At 37.8% G+C, this 20,839-nt stretch overlaps 1 protein-coding gene across 3 annotated transcripts in view; it reads left to right on the top strand.

The window, feature by feature from the left end:
- Positions 1-20,839, top strand: part of LOC146561090 (zinc finger matrin-type protein 4) — a 74,444-nt gene that overhangs the window by 11,835 nt on the left and 41,770 nt on the right. For 2 of the 3 annotated variants that reach the window (XR_014894836.1, XM_085296859.1), the window contains exons 2-3: positions 4,949-5,065; positions 16,710-16,802. Coding sequence is in view for 2 of the 3 variants with exons in the window: in XM_085296859.1 (XP_085152985.1) it covers positions 4,955-5,065; positions 16,710-16,802 (204 nt within the window). In the remaining variant the exon portion in view is untranslated. The remainder of the gene's footprint in view (positions 1-4,948; positions 5,066-16,709; positions 16,803-20,839) is intronic. The other variant, XM_085296860.1, reaches the window with a different exon arrangement.

Genomic DNA, 20,839 nt, shown 5'->3' with positions numbered 1-20,839 from the left:
AGGACACCGGCCCTTGAGGCCTGGAGTTCCCCACCCCTGTCCTACACCAAAGCAATAAAAGAGAAATAATATATTTCAAATACATTTCCTGTGTAGTAGCATGACTTTATACTTGGAGGACAGAACAGGTAGATTGTGAATAGGTAGACTTCTAAAAGGACAGTTATTGGTGTCATCAAATGTACAGCCTTTTGTTGCTCCCATCCCAATTTTTTTTTAAATGTGTTGCAACCATTGAATTAAAATTACTTTATCTTTTTCTTATTTCTTTATTTTTCAGGGTTCTATTGTAAATACAAACTAGAGTAACCATTGTCATTCTGAAATCATTTTATTTTGTTTTTATTTATATTTTGCAGTCTCCAAACTTTTTTGGAATTAGGGTTATATATTGAATTTTGGTTTAATAAGTAAAATGACTGTGAAACAGTACTGTTGCAGAATTTTCAACACTTTATTTAATTATTTATTGGACAAAGTCACTGCAAGTCTACGAAAAGCCACTAAATGAGTTAAGTTTGCAACTATGAGGTGAACTGAAGCATAATGATTAGTACAATGAGTCCTTTATGAGCCCTAATATACCATTTTTGCTGATATGGTGGCATTTAGCTGATGAGATTCTGTCACTAATAACACTTTTTCAGGATCAAGTCTAAAAAATGACATGTTTCATTTAAGTTATCACTGAAACTGTATGCACTATCAACAACCTTTTGGTGCAAGTGTAAGCCAAATAATTACTTTCTAAATTGCATTTCTGTCTGTTCATGTCAATTCAGGGAGCGAAAACTCTAAAATGCAAGCTCTATATGGAAAGTTTTGGCAGTACAACAGTTGCTGTCCTTCAGCTACAGCATGCTGGGAATTGTGAGCTGGGCAGACTGTGTGTGCCATTTTTATTAAACATGCACAATTTGTTAACTCTCACCAGAAGTTAAGTCTAGTTCTTAATCAGTCTTCCTATGTCAACAGAACACATTACCTCTCTGCTGACTCTGTACAGTGCAGTGCGTCAGCCACTTCTCTTTTTACAAATTCTGTCAGAAGAAAATCACAGTGGATGAAATCTTTGAGCTGCCTCTTCTAATCCTTGTCCAGTTTCTTGTGGTAGCCCTTCTGATAGCTACCGATCAGTAGTTCAAGCTTTGGCCCAGGAATTTTGTTTTGCTGTGCTGGTGCTGCCAGAAATTACCACCGCACTTTCCCCTTTTCCTGCTGATGCAGAGTTAGTGGCCAATGTAGAATCATCTCCACCCATTCTAGATTGGGCACCAGCACCGTATTAGTGTTTGATGGAGCTCTTTTAAACAATATTGATTAAAAATGACAAAATTATAATGTTACTGTGCATTTTTAAGTCAAAATTGAAATAGTTAAAAGTGAATTACGAATTATATTGCAATTGTTATTGCTTTTGTAAGTGTTATTGGCTCATGCACATACAAGTTGAGAACAGTTAAGTCCTTAATGACTGTATGAATTAATTGGGTTGCAGCAATAATTCATACCATTCGTCACACACCAAACTATATGTCATGGATCAGTTCTTTGACGTAAGAGTCTATTAATGAACTTCCCCAAGTTTGCAAGTTTGGCAGGAAATCCATGTGTTCACACTATTTTAGTTACCAAACGGTTTTATTACTAAGAAGTAGCTCATTAAGAAAATAGCTTTTCTGGGCTTGACTATACAACAGCTTCACTCCCACTCCCCTTCTATTTAAAAACTCTCTTTATTTTGTCACAAGTGATCACGTCGTCTGCAATGACTTCTGCATGCATCCAAGTGAAAAAAAAGGTTCTAAATTAAACTAACAAGACAAAATCAAAAGATGAGCTGAAGGTAAACTTTCCACTGATACTAAATATAACACATATATAATACATGCCCTGTGGTTCAAATTGATACTAAAGCAGGAAGAGCGCATCTATTTAACCCTCCTGCTGCCTCCCCAACCTTTTTTTCCCTCTTTCCTTCCATCTTCAATTAGGTATCCCACTATCTGTCTCTCCATCTTTTCGCTTCATTGGGTCTGCCATTCTATTAATCTTGCTAACAGATTGCCTCTATTAATTAGTCTACATCCCCCATCTTGCATGTAATATTCAGAGGTAATTGAGATATTAGGAAGATAAGGATATTTCTGCAGTCACAATCATTTTTAATTAGCCTAAAGATTAAAAGATAGACTCGTTTCCGCCTGGCTGACGTCCAGGCTGGCGGTGCAAGGTCTTTTCCTGTAAATTCTGCTGCAAATTTAATGTGTCAGTTTCCAAGATATATCTGTTCCATCATGCCTCATACTTCACGTTGTGGAGGTAATAATGCATCTAGGCCTCCAGACAAAACAAGTTTACAGCTTGTCATCTGTGGCATATGAGATTGAATATTGTGCCTCTCAAGCATGTATAACTTACTGAACACAAGTAAAGACGATAGTAAATTCTGTTACTGTAAATCAAATGCAGTGCCTTTTCATTTTAACGTGCATTATGTGGGTCTCACTGCAGCTTCAATTAGATAATGAAAGAAATGTCCATACAGCGTGTCTGCGGTTAATTGGAAGGTCCAGGGTGCACTAAACAGACAAGATTAACAGACAGGAGTAATTACTCTGTGTGTGTGTGTGTGTGTGTGTGTGTGTGTGTGTGTGTATGTGTGTGTGTGTGTGTGTGTGTGTGTGTGTGTGTGTGTGGAGCGTTGTGCAAACATATTGGCTAAATGGAATTAAACACTAGGTGTGAAACAAAGAAAATTCATTTTCCCTGCTGACACGTGGAGTACATTTTGTCTGATCTCATCACAAATGTTGTAATTCTCAAGATACACAAAGGGCCCTATTCTTTCAAAATTACCAGAGCTGACCTCGACAGGATCCTTGTACTTCGTAGCTGTGAATAACTTTGCCTCTACAAACCCCGACCTGCCACTTCCTTTGCGAAAAGACCTCAGACGGTTTTAATGGCTTTGGTTTGTTCACTATTCCCTACAGACCAGTTACTCACTCTTAACATGTCAGAGCAGTGCCTATAGGGCGCACATAATGAAGAGAATAGAAAATTGAACATAAGACCCCAGAGCAGATCATTAAGCTGTTTCTATTATTGTACTCTGTATATAAGCAAAGCACTGTACTAGGCTTCGAGCCATCACTCCCAGTAGGATGCTCACGTTTCTATGGTTTAAGTGGTTCCCAGCACTCACCAAGTATAAACACACCTTTTCTCACAGGGAAATGTTACTGGAAACAGGTTCACAGAGATGTTAAACCCTCTCTCTGCCTTACAACATTATTACTTTCCTTCCAATGTTCAAAACTTCCTGGGAGTTTCAGTTGCTTACAGCATTTCCATTACATACACTACTGCTTATTATGGTTGGCACAGCTGAAATTTTTTACCTGGTTCATTTTTACAAGAACACCTCCACAAGTTGCACTTTCTAAATGGCACAAAGCAGACTAAGATGAATATAGTAAAATCTAAGTTTAGCAGTCTAAGATAGCGCGTTAATTTAGCTCATGTCTGTGGCAAAGGCAGTAAAAACACAAGCACGAGAATAAAAAGAAAGCATGGTTCCAAATATCTATCGTAAACCAGTCATTAGAAGCCAAGCTTAATGATTATTACCCTATTATTAAGTACCATAAGTGTTATGTACTTAATTTGGGTGTGTAATTAAAAGGTAGAAAAACTGTGTACTGTAAGGAATTTTACTGAACCATGCAAACTCTCATTGAGGTTGGTTCACAATATGATCGGGATATTAATTTAAAAAAAAAACTTCACCCAGAGTAAAAATTCTGCCCAAATGATTTGGGGTAAATTAATGTGCACATTTTAAGAATACATCTATGATGTCATTTGTACTTTCCCTGTTCACATTTGTGCAAAGAAGCAGACATTTGTGCTTCATTATTTCTGAAGTCATCACATTCTCATTTGTCTGGCCTGTAATGCTAATAAAAATAAAAGCAGAAGGTAGTCAAAAAGGTTTTTTCTTGGTTTTTTTGGTGGGTTTTTTTGCATAAATGTCCACTAACTATATGCAAACAAATCCATACTATGGTGTTTAATTTCTAAAGAAAACAGTGCAGAGTTATAGTAATTGTAATAAAACTAATAACAACACATATGATATCAGAAAATGAACAACAACACTGTATTTTTATGGTCTGTTATATATGGTTATATTTTGTCTCTAAAATACTGTAAGTAATTTTAAGAGTCCTTTAAAATGCTCACAGTAAATTCTGACATTACATGGAAAACATGTATGAGATTATCGACCTTAAACACTGAGATAACTGTGATAGCTGAGCCAGCATGGTGAGGCTTGGATTTAAAAATTTAAATCTTCTGCTCCAGATTTGAAAGAAAAACTTACATTACTGGTTTTATTACCAGGTTTGATTTAGTCAATTAAAATAAAAATATACCTCAAATTAGGAATTTGTTAAGATTAGGGCGAAAATAAATCACTTTAGTAAATCAGATTCTTGTTTTTGAGTATTTGCACTTTTGATATTTAAAAAAGTCAGGAACCAATTCTGTTTTTTCTGCTGTGTCTGTCATCAATAAAACCATATCTAAGTAAGCTTTTGCTCTCAACATCATGTTAGAGCTTACTGAATATTTTTTAAAAAGTTTATTACTAAGTAAAATGCAGAAAACTCGCGCAAGAGCCTCAGGCCATTGTTTCCAAGTCTAGAGCCAAAATCCATGAGAAGATGTTCTGACTGAGAGGATCAACATATTTTAGGCTGCACTGTCATAATGAATCTGTCATTCTGAAGGAAAAACGATTTCTAAATTGAGATATTTGCATGCTCATGCATCTCAAACACACACAGTAAGGTTCACTGACATTTTATTCCGTCCTGCATTTTAATCATATTCATATTTGCATATGTTTGGGTGTGTATGTGTGTGTGTGTTTTTGTAGTCTCAGATGAAGATGAAGTCTGCGGGCGTTGTGGATGGAGGCTTGTTCACAGAGAGCTATTGTAACATCTGCAATGCCCAGCTCATCTCCGAGTCCCAGCGCACCGCTCACTATGAGGTGAGTCCATCTCCTCTGCTCAGTTTCTGAGGTATTTTCTCATATTATTCCAGAATAAACATGTGTTCAACAACTGAAGAAGACACAAAGGTTCTTATGCATAAAGCAAGCCAAAATGTTGCAACGTTTACTTCATTTTCAGGCAGATTCCTGCGTGGTACATTTTGCAAATGCCTTATTTGTACCAATTTCTGCTTGTGGCGTTCAAAATAGTGCTCATCCATTAAACATAGTATTAATGCAGCACTGTAATGCTAGTTACTTGCACAACAACAAATGTGCACACACAGTTTTTATTTTAATGTAGTATAGCTTTCAGCAGACTCTCTCAGAGTAATTTATTGGATGGCCATTCAGCCCTTGCATTATTTAACTAGAATCTAAATGTGTGTGTTTGTGCATGTGAATGTGTGCTTGCGTGAGTGTACTGCATTAAAGTTGTACTTAATTACAAGATACAATTGGGATTAACAAGCAGACTAATGAGGGTGAGGCCCTTATCTAGGCAGACTAAAGCAAGGGCAATGATGGTGTGTACGGTAGGTTTCTGCATAGATGTGCACCTACAGTACGTCATTCACTTGTCAGTAATCTATTTCTGTCCCTCCCGAGCCTGACAAAAACACACAGCCTTGAGTAGAGCAGATGAATAGGCAAGCTGAGTCATTGCATTTCATCAGTTCCAAAAGGTCTCTGTAGAGGTTAGCAGATCAAGGAGACAAGGAAACAAATCATTTGCAAGCAGGAATATTTTGAATGTTATATTCTAATCAGATTGAGGGCAAAGATGGGCAAATTTACTAGGAGCACATTTCAAAAACAAAAATAATTTCTCATTTCCGACCAAAGGAAAAAAAAATGTCAGAAGTCCCACAGTTGTTCTTCAAACATCCCTAAATGTCTCACTTAAATAATTCATGCATCCTCTTTTGAGTTGAGATAATTTATATGTATTAAATTGTTGAACTTCAGGTAGTTGCTTCAGCTTTGACTAATGAAAATGGACTTAACTAATAAACAAAATCCAGGTCAATATCAGGCTGTCTTTAGCCAATTAGGGGTGTTGCTGTTGGTCAATAGGACCATCAAATGCATTATGTTCCAGTGCTTTATCGAAGGTTAAAACCAAAGGCTGAACAAACCCAGGTGTGTGACCTGTCTGTCAACTATAAGCCCAGCATGTGCCCCTTTGTTTCAGTCACAGTCAGTGGTTCTGTCTGCTGCATCAATAAGTGAATTCCTCACCTTCTTGAGCGTCTATCCTGAGATGCTCATTTCCTTCAGCCCTTCCTTTAATTTATAGCAACTCTATCGTGACACACGTAACACGTCTGTTCTCAGTCTTCACCCTCTGCTGCAATGCCAAAATATCAAAGTGCCCTCCACTCTTGTACAGGTACTTCTACTTTATCTTCCCAGGGCCTGTCAGTTCAACAACATAAACATAGCGATTAACACATGACCAGATGACCAGGTCTGGTCTCAGACTAGTAATGTCAGTTTCACTTGGTAAGAATCTGGCACATCAATCAGTATTGACCTTCCTTTACTTAAGTTGCCAGTGTTTGAGTGCTTTAGGTTTTAGCACCTTGTATGAAAGGTTTTAACTTTTAGCTTTGTGTGTTAGGGCATTGAGGGCCATTGCACTAGCTCTTCTTTTATCTTCAGTTTCATTTGTCACACACTTAAGCATTTGATTGTAAAGGTTATAAGAAAGATATATTTAAGCACTTCATTAAGTCCCTTTAAGTAAGCCTCTTTTTTAGGGGTGGGTTTTTATAATCGATTCATCGATTAAAATCGATTCCGGCTTGGATAACGTAAAATCGATTCATTAAAATCCTGAATCGATTTTTTTAATATAAATTTATTTTGCCCGAAATGCCAGAATCTCTGGTGACATCTCACAAAATTTCAAGAACCACCAAACAGTTAAGACAGTAAATGAGAGCAGGTACACGGATTCTGCACATAGACTTAAATACACAGCGCGACCCGCGGATCAGAATCAGTGAGATGTCGCCTTTCTCACCCGACGGCAAGGACACGGTCGGGGCTGAAAGCCGACAGCTTGCTGATTCTGATGTGTCGGCGGGTCCAAGCTTTGTGTTCACGCCCTTTATGCGCCGATTCTAAAGCTGTTAGTTTGATCTCTCTCCAAACAATATTGACCGAACCAGCAGCAGAAGAAGATCCAAACGCTTCACATAAACATCGTCATGTATTCACTCTGACTTTTACTGTTTTGCTTCCACCGCGATGCACAGCTCTCTCTCTCTCTCTCTCCCTCCCTCTATCTCTGTACTTCAAGAACAGTTTCCCTTTCTTCATTATTCGCTTGCTTGTTACGCACAAGTCTACTGTTGTTTACAGCGCTGTCAGCCGCTGTTTTTTTTCCCTTTTACATTCTTCCGAAAAGAAAACCTAATTTCTGCTGTTCAATACTGAACAAATTTAAACTTTTTAAAATTATTCAAAATGCAAAATGCTTAACTGTGTCTCTAATAAAACCGCTGTAACTTCAGAGGTAATGTTCATATGTTGATTAATGGTTTTCTTTCGTTTTTGATGTACTGCAGAATATTTTTATAAAATCCCAGGCCAGGAAAATCACCTTCATGTTTTTCTGTGTTTTATCTTCAGCTACTTTGACACAAAGGTATCTGCTGTGACGCTCACACCTTTGATAAAGTCTTGCGTGTGTCAGCTTCCTTTTTATTGATACAAAAATATGTAAATGTACTGATCTGAATTATAATATTTCTGACTGTCAAAATATCCCAGATTTAAATTGAATCGAATCGAATTAAATCGAATTAAATCGAATCGTGGATCGAATCGATTCGGGACCTTGTGAATCGGAATTGAATCGATTCTAGAAATCAGTGACGATACCCAGCCCTACTCTTTTTCTCAGTTCCCCTTCCACTTTTTTTCACATTGCAGTGTCTTTTGCATGTCTGACTACTTTTTTTTGACCACATGCTCCTCCATCACCAGCACCAGCCATCATGGTCTTTTTCTTGGGTTCATTCTTTTTCATAGCCTTTTCCCCTCCGCTTTGTGTGTGGCAGAGGGGAAATTTCCATCAGCTGCCACTGACACTGACAAGTATGTCCTTTTTATTGGATTTGAATAGAGACAACTCTAGCATTATCTTGGCACATTTTTATTCTTCCGTAGCATAAGACAGTGTATGTGTGATGGCTTTATTCACTGTTTGATGAGACACTTCTCTAATTGTGAGCCAATCAATACTGCTTTCCATTTTGAGATGTCCTACATGTGATTCAAAACACTTTTCAAAGATTCACAGATTCAAGATTCTTTTGCTTACACATATACAGTGTTGGGCAATTTACTTTGAAAAAGTAATTAATTGGCTTCCAAATTTCATCAAAATATATTAACTTATTTTTCAGAAAGTACGTAATCCTTTCCATTTCCATACACTGTGTCAAGGAGTTTATCCAAGCGCCAATAGCAGGAGGAACTGATGTTTTCCAATTTATTGCAATCATACGTTTTGCCTGTAATGTACAATAATCCATAAACTTAATTTGATAGGTTGTTAATTTAATATTTTGGATACACTTGTAGTAGCATCATTTCTACATCCAAAGTGATCTTTTTATTTAAAATTTGGTTTATTTTGTTCATCACCTCCTGCCAAAAGGCACAAACAATTCTACATTCCCATATACAATGAAAAAATGTTCCACGGGCTTCTCCACATTTAAAACATGTATCTGGTATTCTATTATTATATTTATTCAGTTTCACCGGTGTTACATATGTTTGCATGATCCAATTGTATTGTAGTAATTTTAAGTTACTGTTAATCGATTGTTTTTGTGCTTTTAAGCAAATTAACTTCCATGTCTCCTCAGAAATATTAATATTTAGGTCCTTTCTCCAAGCTTCCAACTTAGAAACTGATGTTTCTGAAGAGGCAGAAACAATCCAATTATAAAATGTTGAAATTAAGCCTTTATTACCACCTTTTTTCACCATAAACTCCTCTAGCTTACTTAACTGGGGAAAATTAAGGGATTTATTTTGCATAGATGAAATAAAGCTTCTAATTTGTAAATACTTAAAAAAGTGTTTTTGGGGGATTTGAAATTTTGAGACTAAATCCTCAAATGAGACCATTACTCCATCACAAAACAGATCACCCACTTTCTTAACACCTTTTACTGCCCAATCCTGAAACCCTGCATCCAACTTTCCTGGTACAAATAAGGCATTTCCCCAGATGGGGCTAAACTGAGAGAGATTGTTCTTAATATTCATCATTTCTTTTATTGTAAACCAGACTTCAATCATGTTTTGAACTATAGGATTATTTGTTTCTTTCTTTAACTGTTTGGATTTCGCAGAATATAAGTACAAATTTAATGGCATTTTAAGAGCATTTGCTTCCATCCCCACCCATGACGGGGTATTTTGGGATGAAAAATAAAATCTTATTGTCCTTAATTGAATAGCCAAATAGTACCAGTAAAAGTTGGGGCATTTCAACCCCCCTGTATCAAAGGGAAGGTACAACAAAGACAAACGAATACGAGGCTGCTTCTTGTTCCAGATAAACTCTCTGATTAGTGATGTTAATTTAGTAAATAATCCAGCAGGAGGAGCCAGTGGGACATTTTGAAACATATACAACAGTCTAGGTAATACATTCATTTTAAGAACACTTATCCTTCCAATAATAGATAGTGGTAGACTTATCCAACGCTCCAAATCTTTGGAAATTTTCTGTAGTATTATATTATAGTTAAGTACCACCACATCTTTTAATGAAGGAACTATTTTAATACCTAGATAGATGAATTCAGAGTTAACAGTAAAGCCAGATACATTCTGATTTACGTTTTGATTGTACCCTTGATTAAGTAACATTAATGATGATTTTGTTACATTAACTTTATACCCTGAGAAAACCCCAAACTGATCTAATAAATCCTTTACAGCGGGCACAGAATTTTTTAATTGCTTTAAAAATATTATGATATCATCAGCAAATAAAGCAATTCTATGTTCCTTTCTACCAATCCTAACACCTTGTATCTGTCCACTGTTTCTAACAGCTATTGCCAGAGGTTCAATAGCTAAAAGGAATAAAAGTGGAGATAAGGGTGAACCCTGCGGGCACCCTCTTTTAATATCAAATTGTTCAGAGATTATCTCATTTGTCTTAACCTGAGCCACAGAGTGACAATGTAATAGCTTGATCCAATGCAGAAATACCTTTCCAAACCCAAATCTAACAATGACATCAAAAAGATATGACCACTCAATTCTATCAAAAGCCTTCTCCGCGTCAAGCGAAAGAATGGCTGTATCGTCCTGCTCACTTTGATTATGAAGAATGTTTAAAACTCGTCTTACATTATGAAAACCCTGTCTATGTTTAACAAATCCATTTTGATCATCCCCTATAATAACTGGAAGAATACTTTCTAATCTTTTAGCAAAAATTTTACAAATAATTTTAGTGTCTGTATTGATTAAGCTTATAGGACGCATATTTTCACACTTATTATTTAGTTTTCCAGGTTTAGGAAGCAGTATTATCAGGGACTTCCTTAATGAGTCAGTAAGATTGCCATTATTAAAACATTCTATATACATATCTAAGAGGGGCTGTGCTAATTTATCTTTAAAATATTTGTAAAGGTCAATTGGCAATCCATCTGGACCAGCTGTTTTGCCAGCATTTAAGGAGTTTATTGCATCTATAATTTCATGTATACTAATTTGCCTATCAACATTTACTTTGTCTTTTTCTGAAATTTTTGGTATTTCAAGTTTATCTAGAAATAAAGATTGCATTCTAGTTACATTATTGAGTTCAGAGTTATATAGCGTTTCATAAAATCTTTTAAATGCATTATTTATCTCTAATGGGTCTACTATAGTATTACCATTTGAATTTTCTAATTTTGTAATTGCCTTTTCAGATTCCATCAAATTTGGAAGCCATTTAAAAAAAATTTAAAAGTAGTAAATATAGAACAACTTATGTAGGAGAGTGGAGTAGGAGGAAATTGTTTAGCATGTACATGCTATTTTTTATTGTTTATTCCTATTGATTATATTTTCTTATTTCTTTTTTTGTTTTGTTTTTTTTTCTTGAATTATGTATAAATGCCACATATGGTACAATTGTATATATATTTCATGTGAGCTTGTTCTTTTTTTTCTTTGTTCGGAAGAGAGCAGAGTGGGAGGTGAGGGTGGGGGAAAAGGGTTTCTATTACAACAGCATATTATTGGAAACTACCTTTGTATGTTGTTGGAAAAGAAAAAGTAATTAATTATAGTTACTAGTTACTTCTTCAAAAAAGTAACTGAGTTAGTAACTGAGTTACAAGATTCTAAAAGTAATTAATTACTTGAAAAGTAACTATTACTTTACTTTAAAAAAAAAAATGTTTAACCCTCCTGGCTCCAGGGTATAATTGGCCATTTTTAACCATTTTTGATTTTCCCTCCACATTTTACCTCTAAAAACTATTTACTTTGCCTTGTTTGGTATCATTCTTTTCAGCACAACCTCACGTTTCTGAATTTACAGTTATGTTTTCATTTTGACATACTGCCTTAACACAATTGATCTGAAATCAGACAAAAAACATAAAATCCGAGTAGTAAAAGTTATAGTTTTTTAACAATCACAAACATGTTTATTGAATCATAACTTTAAATGCAAATATAAATTTTACAATTTTAAAATCATATGCACAAGTTTTGCAAACAACAAAGTTATTTGCAGCTATTTACCTTTTACCCTCTTTTTTTATAACCATTTCAAACTATTTATTTAACAATCAGGTGTTCTGCATTCAATGTGTACGTACTCACTCTCTCTCTCTTTCTCTCTCCCTCTCTCTCGCCATCACTCATAAAACTTCCCCCTCTTCCTAAACAACCAAATGTCATGTTGCCATATCATTTTTGATTGGTCGACATGGTGCATTTTTCCACCAACATGAGAAACTAAGTTTTTTTGTTTTGTTTTTTTATTTTTTGCTCATAAGGAGAGAGCGCTTGCTAGCGCTGTCCTTAGATGTTAGACGAGACGAAACTGTTGAGGAAAAAACGCCGCATTTATATTGTTTATCATCTACACCACGTGGCCTATCAACACAATTTAAAAAACTGGTATATATCACCTTGTTGCCTTGTCATCTTGAAGTGGTCATGTGATTGGCTTACCGCGACTACTTTAATCTTCCTCAGTCAAACAGCAGCACTCATGCGATTGTTTTGCCCCCTGAGCTCCAGGTGTTGTGCCAAAAAGTGATCGTGATTATCTACCGCGGGAGCACGCACAGCTGCTTAAAGCTGTAGCGCCCAGATTACTTACGTAGACAGCTACTTCCGTGCAACTGATATAAGATGCGGTAAGCTGAAGACAGCTTCAACCTTCTGTTTGTTGAAAAAAAGTAACGCGACCGCATTTTCTTGTTAGTAACGGTAACGGCGTTGTAACGCTAGGAATCATAATTAGTTAGATTACTCGTTACTGAAAAAAGTAACGCCGCTAGTAACATATATATATATAACTGTGCCATGCCTAACATTGCAAGTTCTACCATGGAATGGCCAAAGCATCTCTGACATATCAGGACATGAATATAAGACCTGGGAATGTCCTTTGCTGTCTGGCACTGGCACAGTTAGTTGCAGAATGGGCCTCCATCGATTAGGCTTGTTCAGGCACATCACAAGTGTTCTCAGCCCAGATTAGGATCTGTGGAGTTTGGAAGCTGGATCAACATCTGGGGCTTATCATCTTCCATAAACCATTCCAATTAGTTTTTCCAGAGTGGTAGGAAGGTTTTTAAGTGTTCTGGTGGCACAGTGCTTCTCTGCAACTATGTTTACTTTAGTGGTTTCAACCTTGGGGCTGATTTCTGCCCATGTCACTCCTGGCCATAACACAGCTCTAAATGCCTTTGTGGGAGACATTTTTATGTAGCTGTCTCCAGCCCTGTCTATCTCCTCCAACTTGATTTTACACTCAGAGAAACAGGGGAAGACAACACAGAGAGACATGGATAGTCCATTAGAGAAGGGCGAGCACGGAGGATCAGTGCAGGGTAACCATGGTGACATGAGGTCCTGCTTTTAGCCCATATCCCAAAGCCATCAACTACATGACCATTTATACACCTATGAACACAAGACACACACACAGGCACTGACAAAATTCATCAACAGTAGTCTGACAAGTGAAGAGACGTGAGTTCGTGGTCGGGTTCTTTTCCTCAGGGCCAAGAATCCAATCAAAGCACTGGAGCATCAACTACAATGCCTTGTCATTTACTTTCATATCATATGGATATGATGTCATATAGAAAGGTTTGGCAGATAAAAGCATTTGACAAATATTTTTTGCTTTGATCTAATCACATTAATCTCTCATTAATCCAAAAATTCCCCATTTTTTGTTCTTGACGCATTTCATTATCACCGTCTTTACTTGTGTGCCTGCACTTGGTTGAACAATCTGTGTTTGCTGCATATGGAGTAGGAAAGGTGTAATCTTTCTGATCGTGCCAACACTGAAAAAATAATGGCAGCCCTAGAATTTATAGATAATGATATACGTTATATAGTAGGAAGGAATGAAAGCCAGAGTATGGCAGTAAAATTATGTGTATGGAGGAAGATAGCAGTGTCAACCAAGATAGCATTGTCAAAACACATACACACTCTGTAATCTTTACCCTGCAGTGTTTCGGGGGATTTTCATTGTCCCGCATTAAAGTGACAGTTAGCAGCTTCAAGGACGGCTCGCTGTCCTTTCATGTAAACACCACTCTGGCTTATTATAGCTTATATTGGTTATACCCTTAAGTACAGTAATAAATGCAGACAAAGAAACACAAGCTTAGGTGTAGCGAGAATAACATATTAGTAACCAGAACAAAATAGTCAAGCGCAGCAGTAAAATCTACAGTCAATTAAGAGGTGAGTCTCAGATAATGATGGGGAGCGTGTGTGCTGCATATTCCTGCAAATTTCCACAGCAAAAGCCTTGAAATGAAAGGTTTCTTTCAACTGAAATGGCTTTTACTGTCATTTGAAATGGTTACATGACAAGCATATTTTGAATTATAACCTCCTCGTGGCTGAACATTGGCTAAAATGTCGTACGTATCATGTAATAAATTGTTTTTCTAGGGTTGTTAAATACCCGTTTACAGTTTCTTTGCTCTTGTTGTGTTTATTCGTGTTTATGCTAGTGAAGCTTTGACAGCAGGAGTGCAGTACGTAGCTTGATTGATTACTGTCCTTGTGTTAGCACAGTTGGATTTGTGTAAACTAATTCACTGCTTATTGAAAAAAATACAAGTAAATGAAATAAAAAAGTAAAAGAACCTTCGATGAATAGTGTTTTAGGAGAGAATGATTGCCTCCTACAGTATTTTATATTCAGGTTAACACAATAAAGTAAGAAGAGCAAATTGAATTGTTTTGGAGTGCGCCTTGTTTAGAGCAGAACAGAAGGAAATACAAGAAAAATGAACGCTGCAAGCAGCAGTGATCATGTCCTTGCACCATGGTGCATGTTGGGTTTATAGACAATACAGATGGACATAGGCATTTCAAGATGGTATGTTTGAAGCAGGGATTTCGGAGTGCCCCTTGTGTAGCGCTGGAACCCAGTCACGATGTGTTTCATCCATTTCATAGGCTGGTTTGCCTGCAATAATGCCAAATAATTAGCAACTCTATAAATAGAACGTAGTTCTGCAAAATCACTCATTAGGATGCTTGTTCTAATTTGCTATGACCTCAGAGTGCATCGAAAATAAAACTAATAGGCTATAAAGAGTGATATAAACTTGTTTAGAACTTACCTGAATGAAAACGTCTGGAGCACCAACAGATATTTGGAGATGGAAGAGAACTGGATATCAGCTCGTCTCACAGCTGCTATCCAGACTAGACGCCTTCTTTTGGTAACATCTGATACAAGAGCTGCCTCATGTTGCTTCCAGGTGGGGAAAGAATGAAAAGATAAAGCATTTTCAAGCTTATTCCCTTACCAGTCGTGCGATCTAACATTGCAACCGACCGCACAGCAAGTGCGAACACGGGATGTCAAAAAACGTCTAGAAACTAACTCCTCACAGCGCTTCGTTACTACGTTATTACCCTGACACTGCTCGCTGCACTACATAGATAAATGGAAAATGTTTTGCCGTTTTGTGGCGTTAGCTTCAGCCTCTTCACTCCTTTTTGTGCATCCCACGCTTAGCTGCTGCTTCTTCAACAAATTTTGGGGGGTGGCCAGTACCCACCACCCACTTAGTAATGCCCCTGGTTGGTCTGTTGGTCAACATGGCCACAACCCTAACTCCATAGGTCAGGTGGATGACATATAAATAAAATTTGCACCACTTAGAGTTTTTAGGATGTTGAATCATGTAGGATCATGTTGCTGTATATCATGTGTTGAATAAACAATGCAAATCCTTACTACATGGTGTCTGTTGCACAAGATTGATTTACCTTTGCCCTGAGAGACTATGACAGTGACTCAGTATCAACATTTAGATATCTCCAGACCAGGTCTCTAGACACGGTTAATTTCCTTGTGCTTATGCTTGACATTAACCATGTCCACAAAACAGAAAAGCTTAGTATCGCCAAGAAGTTTTTAATTACATCTGAGGTTACCAGGTTTCATGAATTTTCCCACCCACTGTGACCCACTTTTCTTTTCTTTTTTTATATCCATCATTAGGGTCTGAAAGTTCTTCTGAACACATTTGTCATGCAAATCGTGTAATGGACATGTCGGCCTACAGTGTCCATTTCATGCTTTGCCTCTCCAAAACATGAAATGTACACACATGCAGAAGTTGCAGTAAGATGTGGTAACAGCAGAGAGAGAGATTTTATTTCAAGCCAAGATGAAAATAATCACGGAAAAGCATTTAAACAGACATTATTAACACATTTACATGTAAATATATATTAGCTGTCTAGCTTAACCGTGTCTGGTGATTAAGGACCCTGGAATGTACTTCATACGTATTTTCCCTCACTATCGCCCTCTGCTGGTCATGCAACTTCTGCATGTGTCAATTTTATGTTTTCAAGAGGCAAAGCATGAAATGGCCACAGTGGACTGGCTTGTCTAGTACACACGATACTGGGTTGCAATTGAGGTGGATATGGATAGCCTGTCAAAAGGAGTATATCAAAGTATAAAGCTTGTCATTTCATGTTGCCACACGGTGGAGTTGTACCTATCGCTAAATATTAGCATATGATTTCTCCTCTCCGATATAAAAGTCTTTCCTCACTTCCAACATTTAGCACTTTACAGCGTTCAATGTGTGCAGATCAAGCAAAGAGTCTTCAGTCCTCTACCACTAACACACTTCTCCACATCTTAGTCAGGGATCCACAAAGCTAAGGCAGGCCCAGTCCATTAGTCACCTGGCCAGGAGCAAAATGTTTACTAGCATCATCAGCTGCAAGAAAGCTAAAAGCTTGCAGGGAGTTGCTAAGATAGAGTGACAGTCATTGATTTTTTTCCACTTGGCACAGTTGATTAAAAAAAAAAACTCACTTCCTAGTTGACCCTCTGTTTCTCTCTTTCTCTCTCTGCCAGAGCAAGAAACATGCCAACAAGGTACGTCTGTTCTACATGCTTCATCCTGAAGATGGAGGACCACCTTCCAAAAGACTGAGGCCAGATAATCCAGTATGCTTCCACTCACTGTTTGCATGTGTCTGTGTGTGTGTGTGTGTGTGTGTGTGTGTGTGTGTGTGTGTGTCTACCTCTGTGCAAATATATAAAATATAAACCTAAAATGTATATTATCACTCCAAACTTTTTACATGTATGTCAAAATGTATTAAATATTTACTGATGAACTAAATAAATTGAAATAATTTTCTGCATTGCAGTTAAATGGAAACTCTAGTATGAATAAAGGCATTTATTTTGAATGTCCTTTATCACATGTGTATGACAAAAACCTAAGTTTTTGATTAGCTTTAGTCTAATCCTTTGCAAGGCTCGTCCACTTTCATCCTTAACCATTGTGTCCAAGCGCTCATGGGAATATTTGATCTCTTGTATGCAGTTGTGGGCTATAATTCTCCCAAGAGAGGTTATGCCTGCTTCTGGTCACATTTAGTGAAGGCAAACAGCGCCAAGCAGCTCTGTATCTGACTATTGCAGGCCATAGCAAAGGAGGTCAGTGCATTACCAATGTTTGTGTGTCTGTCCGTGTGCATGTGCAGTCGGAAAGCCATTGTGTCCCTGTTTCTAGAGCCCCATTCTGTAACTGTGGCAAATGCTGAGATGGCATTTGTACCCTACATTGAATTGTTGGGCTTCAAACATTAAGTATAACTGCTATTTTGGTAATGATTAATTTGTGTGTGTGTGCGTGTGTGTGTGTGTGTGTGTGTGTGTGTGTGTGTGTGTGTGTGTGTGTGTGTAATTGACTATTGTGTAAAGGAAGATTTACAATATTACATTGTGTGTCCCAATTATCTGGCTCGTCCCATGTGGCATAAAATATACACTCACACACTAAAATCACATACCGTGCACACTGTGAGGACACAGCTGGTGGAAAAATAAAGGTTTTAAAACTAACTGACAAATCTAGCAATTCCAGAGAGAGCGAGAGGGAGAGGTGAAGAGGGTGAAAGTCTCTAAAGTTTTCAGAAAATAAATCCAGCGAGACTAAAACATAAAAACAGACCTGGATTAACAGTTTCAAGCCCTAGAGCTTGAGCAACCAAGTGGTGGTGTTTAAACTATGCTTCTCGACAGACTTACGTTATTTGGTCCATGGACTGGTTTGTTCCCCCACTGTTTACCTTCACATGAGCCATGATCATTTTTCCTTTATCCTTCTATGCAGTCTTTCTTTTCCCAATGATTGCATACATTTAAATTTTAAGAAGCATTCTTTTAGATCAAATGTAGATCAGTAGATCAATCCAAAACTATGAGATTTCAAATACACTCTTTAGGATCTGTTATCTAAACTGTCAGAAGGTTGAAGAAGTTTATAGGCAAAAGACTAGAACAAAAATAAAGGCCAGCTCCTGTTTATTTTTTTTATAAATATTGCCTACTTTCTACACACGTGTCACAAATAGCTGTATGACAATATTTTGAAAAGGAAAGTGAAATTAAGAAAAACTAACTATGATTTGGTTTGTAATGAAGGATGAAAGACCGAGCAGCGACGGTGACTGAGCAGCGACTCCGTGGCAACCACCGGTCTCTAGGGAATGGCAAGTGGTTGCTAGAGATTGCTGACTGTTGTTTAGTAAAATCGGTTTCACTAAGCTTGCTGCACACGCAAAAAAAACCTCCCTGTGATTGCTTTTGTTACTTGCCGATTTGCATTAGTAGACTCCAGCTTGTCTGCAAATACTTGCCAAATACTGGTGCACTAGTGAAACGGAAAAGTAGAAAGCAAACTGGAACCACAAGGAGGTTTTGGGTGCAGCTCCAAATACTTCTTTGTGATCAATTTTACCTAGAGACTGTCAATTTGACTCACAAACCAGTCAAGGATAGTACATTTTCCCCTAGTGGCCTGTGGTTTTAAGAGGGTCATTAGTTAGTCTCTAGGACTGTGTGACCTCGGCCTCGCTCAACCAATGGAACCATAGTTCACAACAAAAGTTGTAAAAAGGTAACGCATAACACTGCAAACACGCATAATATAATATGTCAAAGGCTTATGGGTACACACACACACACACAAACACACACACATACTGTGGATGTATTCACACCTGCGTCTCCATCTGTCTCTCTAAAAACCAAATAAGACATGACTCAGCCCACTGTGGATTTCACCTCATATTGGACACTAAACACACATAAATAGGCTGTGTGCACAAAGACACACACATCCCACATCTGCTATATTGTAACCTACTGTGAGTGCCACAGCTAGCACTTTGTTCATAACCTTTCATGCAGAGATGTGACATTGATTATTTGACAAGGCGGGAAAACTGATGTAAGATGAGCAGAGATTAATTTCATTTCCCGAGGTGAAACTGTCAGCATTCAATTCGGAATAAACTTTTCTTCTTTCATCTCTTTCATCTTTCTTTCTCCCAGGGGAAGCGTTGCACGTCTTTTCTCTAGACTTCATCCCAATGTTTTTTCCCTCCTGTTTTGTGCTGATTGACATGGTGCAGTCCAATGGGAACTGCAGAAAATGCTTTCCCCCTCCTTTTTTTTTTTTGCAGAGTGATTGAAATGTCAGTGTAAAATGCCATGCTTTAAGGTTTTTGTGCTTGTGTGTACAGGTGAAAGTTTTTGTCACAGAACAAACAGAGAAAGTAGGTCGTCAAGGTGCTCTCAGATGAAAGAGGAGACATGATCCATTTTTCTGCCCTATTCTCCACCCAGTTCTCTCTCTCCATCTGTGCAGTTTTTCACTTGCGCAAAGGGCAAGACAGACCTTTTATTCTCCTCTACTGCTGTATTTTCACTGTGACTACTTCTAATTTACACTTTCAGAGCATCCTCGAGCTCTAAATGAGAGCTCTGTTTCCCTGAGCTGCTCCACGAGTATATTTAGCAATGTTTCCCACAGCGCCCCAACACAGAACAGTGGGGAGAAATGAGGAGGAGCAGAAAAAAGAAAAACAGAAGGAGAGGAAGATAAACACAGCTAATTAGGAATCTATTGTTAGGTGAGTGAGCAGATTGAAGCCACCCAAACAAAAATGAAAAAGAAAAAACAAAATCTGCGATACAGACGTCACTGTCAGGCAGCGGACAAACAGGCATACGTGCGGCATGTGCGAACAAAAAACACACACAACAATTAGGTCGCATCCAAATCGGTCTCAACAGATGCGCGAGGTGCGACAGGTAGAGACAGTGAGGTGTGGAAAACAGAGAGAAACACAGTAATGAGCGATGGCAGAGATTTAGAAATCAAAAACGAAGAAAGCGAAAAGGTGACGACTTTCTGCACGATGGAGGAAAAACAGTGAGTCAGAGATGCTATTTAGTGTTTGAAGTGGTTTGGTAGAGTGGCAGCTGTAATGAGCTGACAATTATTCATATGTCAGTCACCCACACATGCTTCAGATTGTTTAAAACATTCCCCGCACTGTCACTAAATCCCTGGTGTAACATCTTTGATTTTTTTGAGTAGATGCTTCTTTGTGTTTCAGTTCCATCTCTGTCGACTGCTTCACTTTTTAGTGCTTGTTGTGACGGGTTAGACTGCTGCAGACTGCCACAGAGAAACAGCTCAGGCTTTTTGTCCTGAGTCAAAAACTGGAAAAACAAAAACCACAAAACACACAAGGATGGGACATCAGCCTATTGCAGTTTATCTTCCTCCTTCTGGTACAACAAGATCTTAGTAGAACAAGAGCTCAACACCACTGCCCAAGGAAGGAAAAGGAAAAGGGAGTATGTGAGGGGGAAGTGGAAAAGCAGAACAATGGGACAAATAGCGAAGGAGATGAGAGGAGGCACAAAAACTGAGAGGCAGTGGGGAAGATATGGTAATGAGGAAGGAGGGGAAATGTAGGCAAGAAGGAAAGATGGAGTAAGAGAAAAAAGTTTCCTAGAGAAGAGAAGAAAAGAGGAGAGTTGTCCTTACAGAGTCTCTGTCGCCCCATGCTGCAATCATGAATAAAAAACACCTGATAAATATAGATAAGCTGTTTTTTACTTTACATACAACAAAATCAAAATGGCAAATACACATTAGACAGTGCTGCATGTGCTAG

The sequence above is a fragment of the Mchenga conophoros genome, linkage group LG13 (assembly GCF_057382185.1).
Source record: "Mchenga conophoros isolate Kocher_MC1m ecotype Shallow Benthic linkage group LG13, M_conophoros_male_GT1.1, whole genome shotgun sequence".
In the NCBI taxonomy this organism is placed as follows: Eukaryota; Metazoa; Chordata; class Actinopteri; order Cichliformes; family Cichlidae; genus Mchenga; species Mchenga conophoros.
The sequence above is the reverse complement of the archived record's forward strand: the minus strand, read 5'-3'. Positions and strand labels throughout refer to the sequence as shown.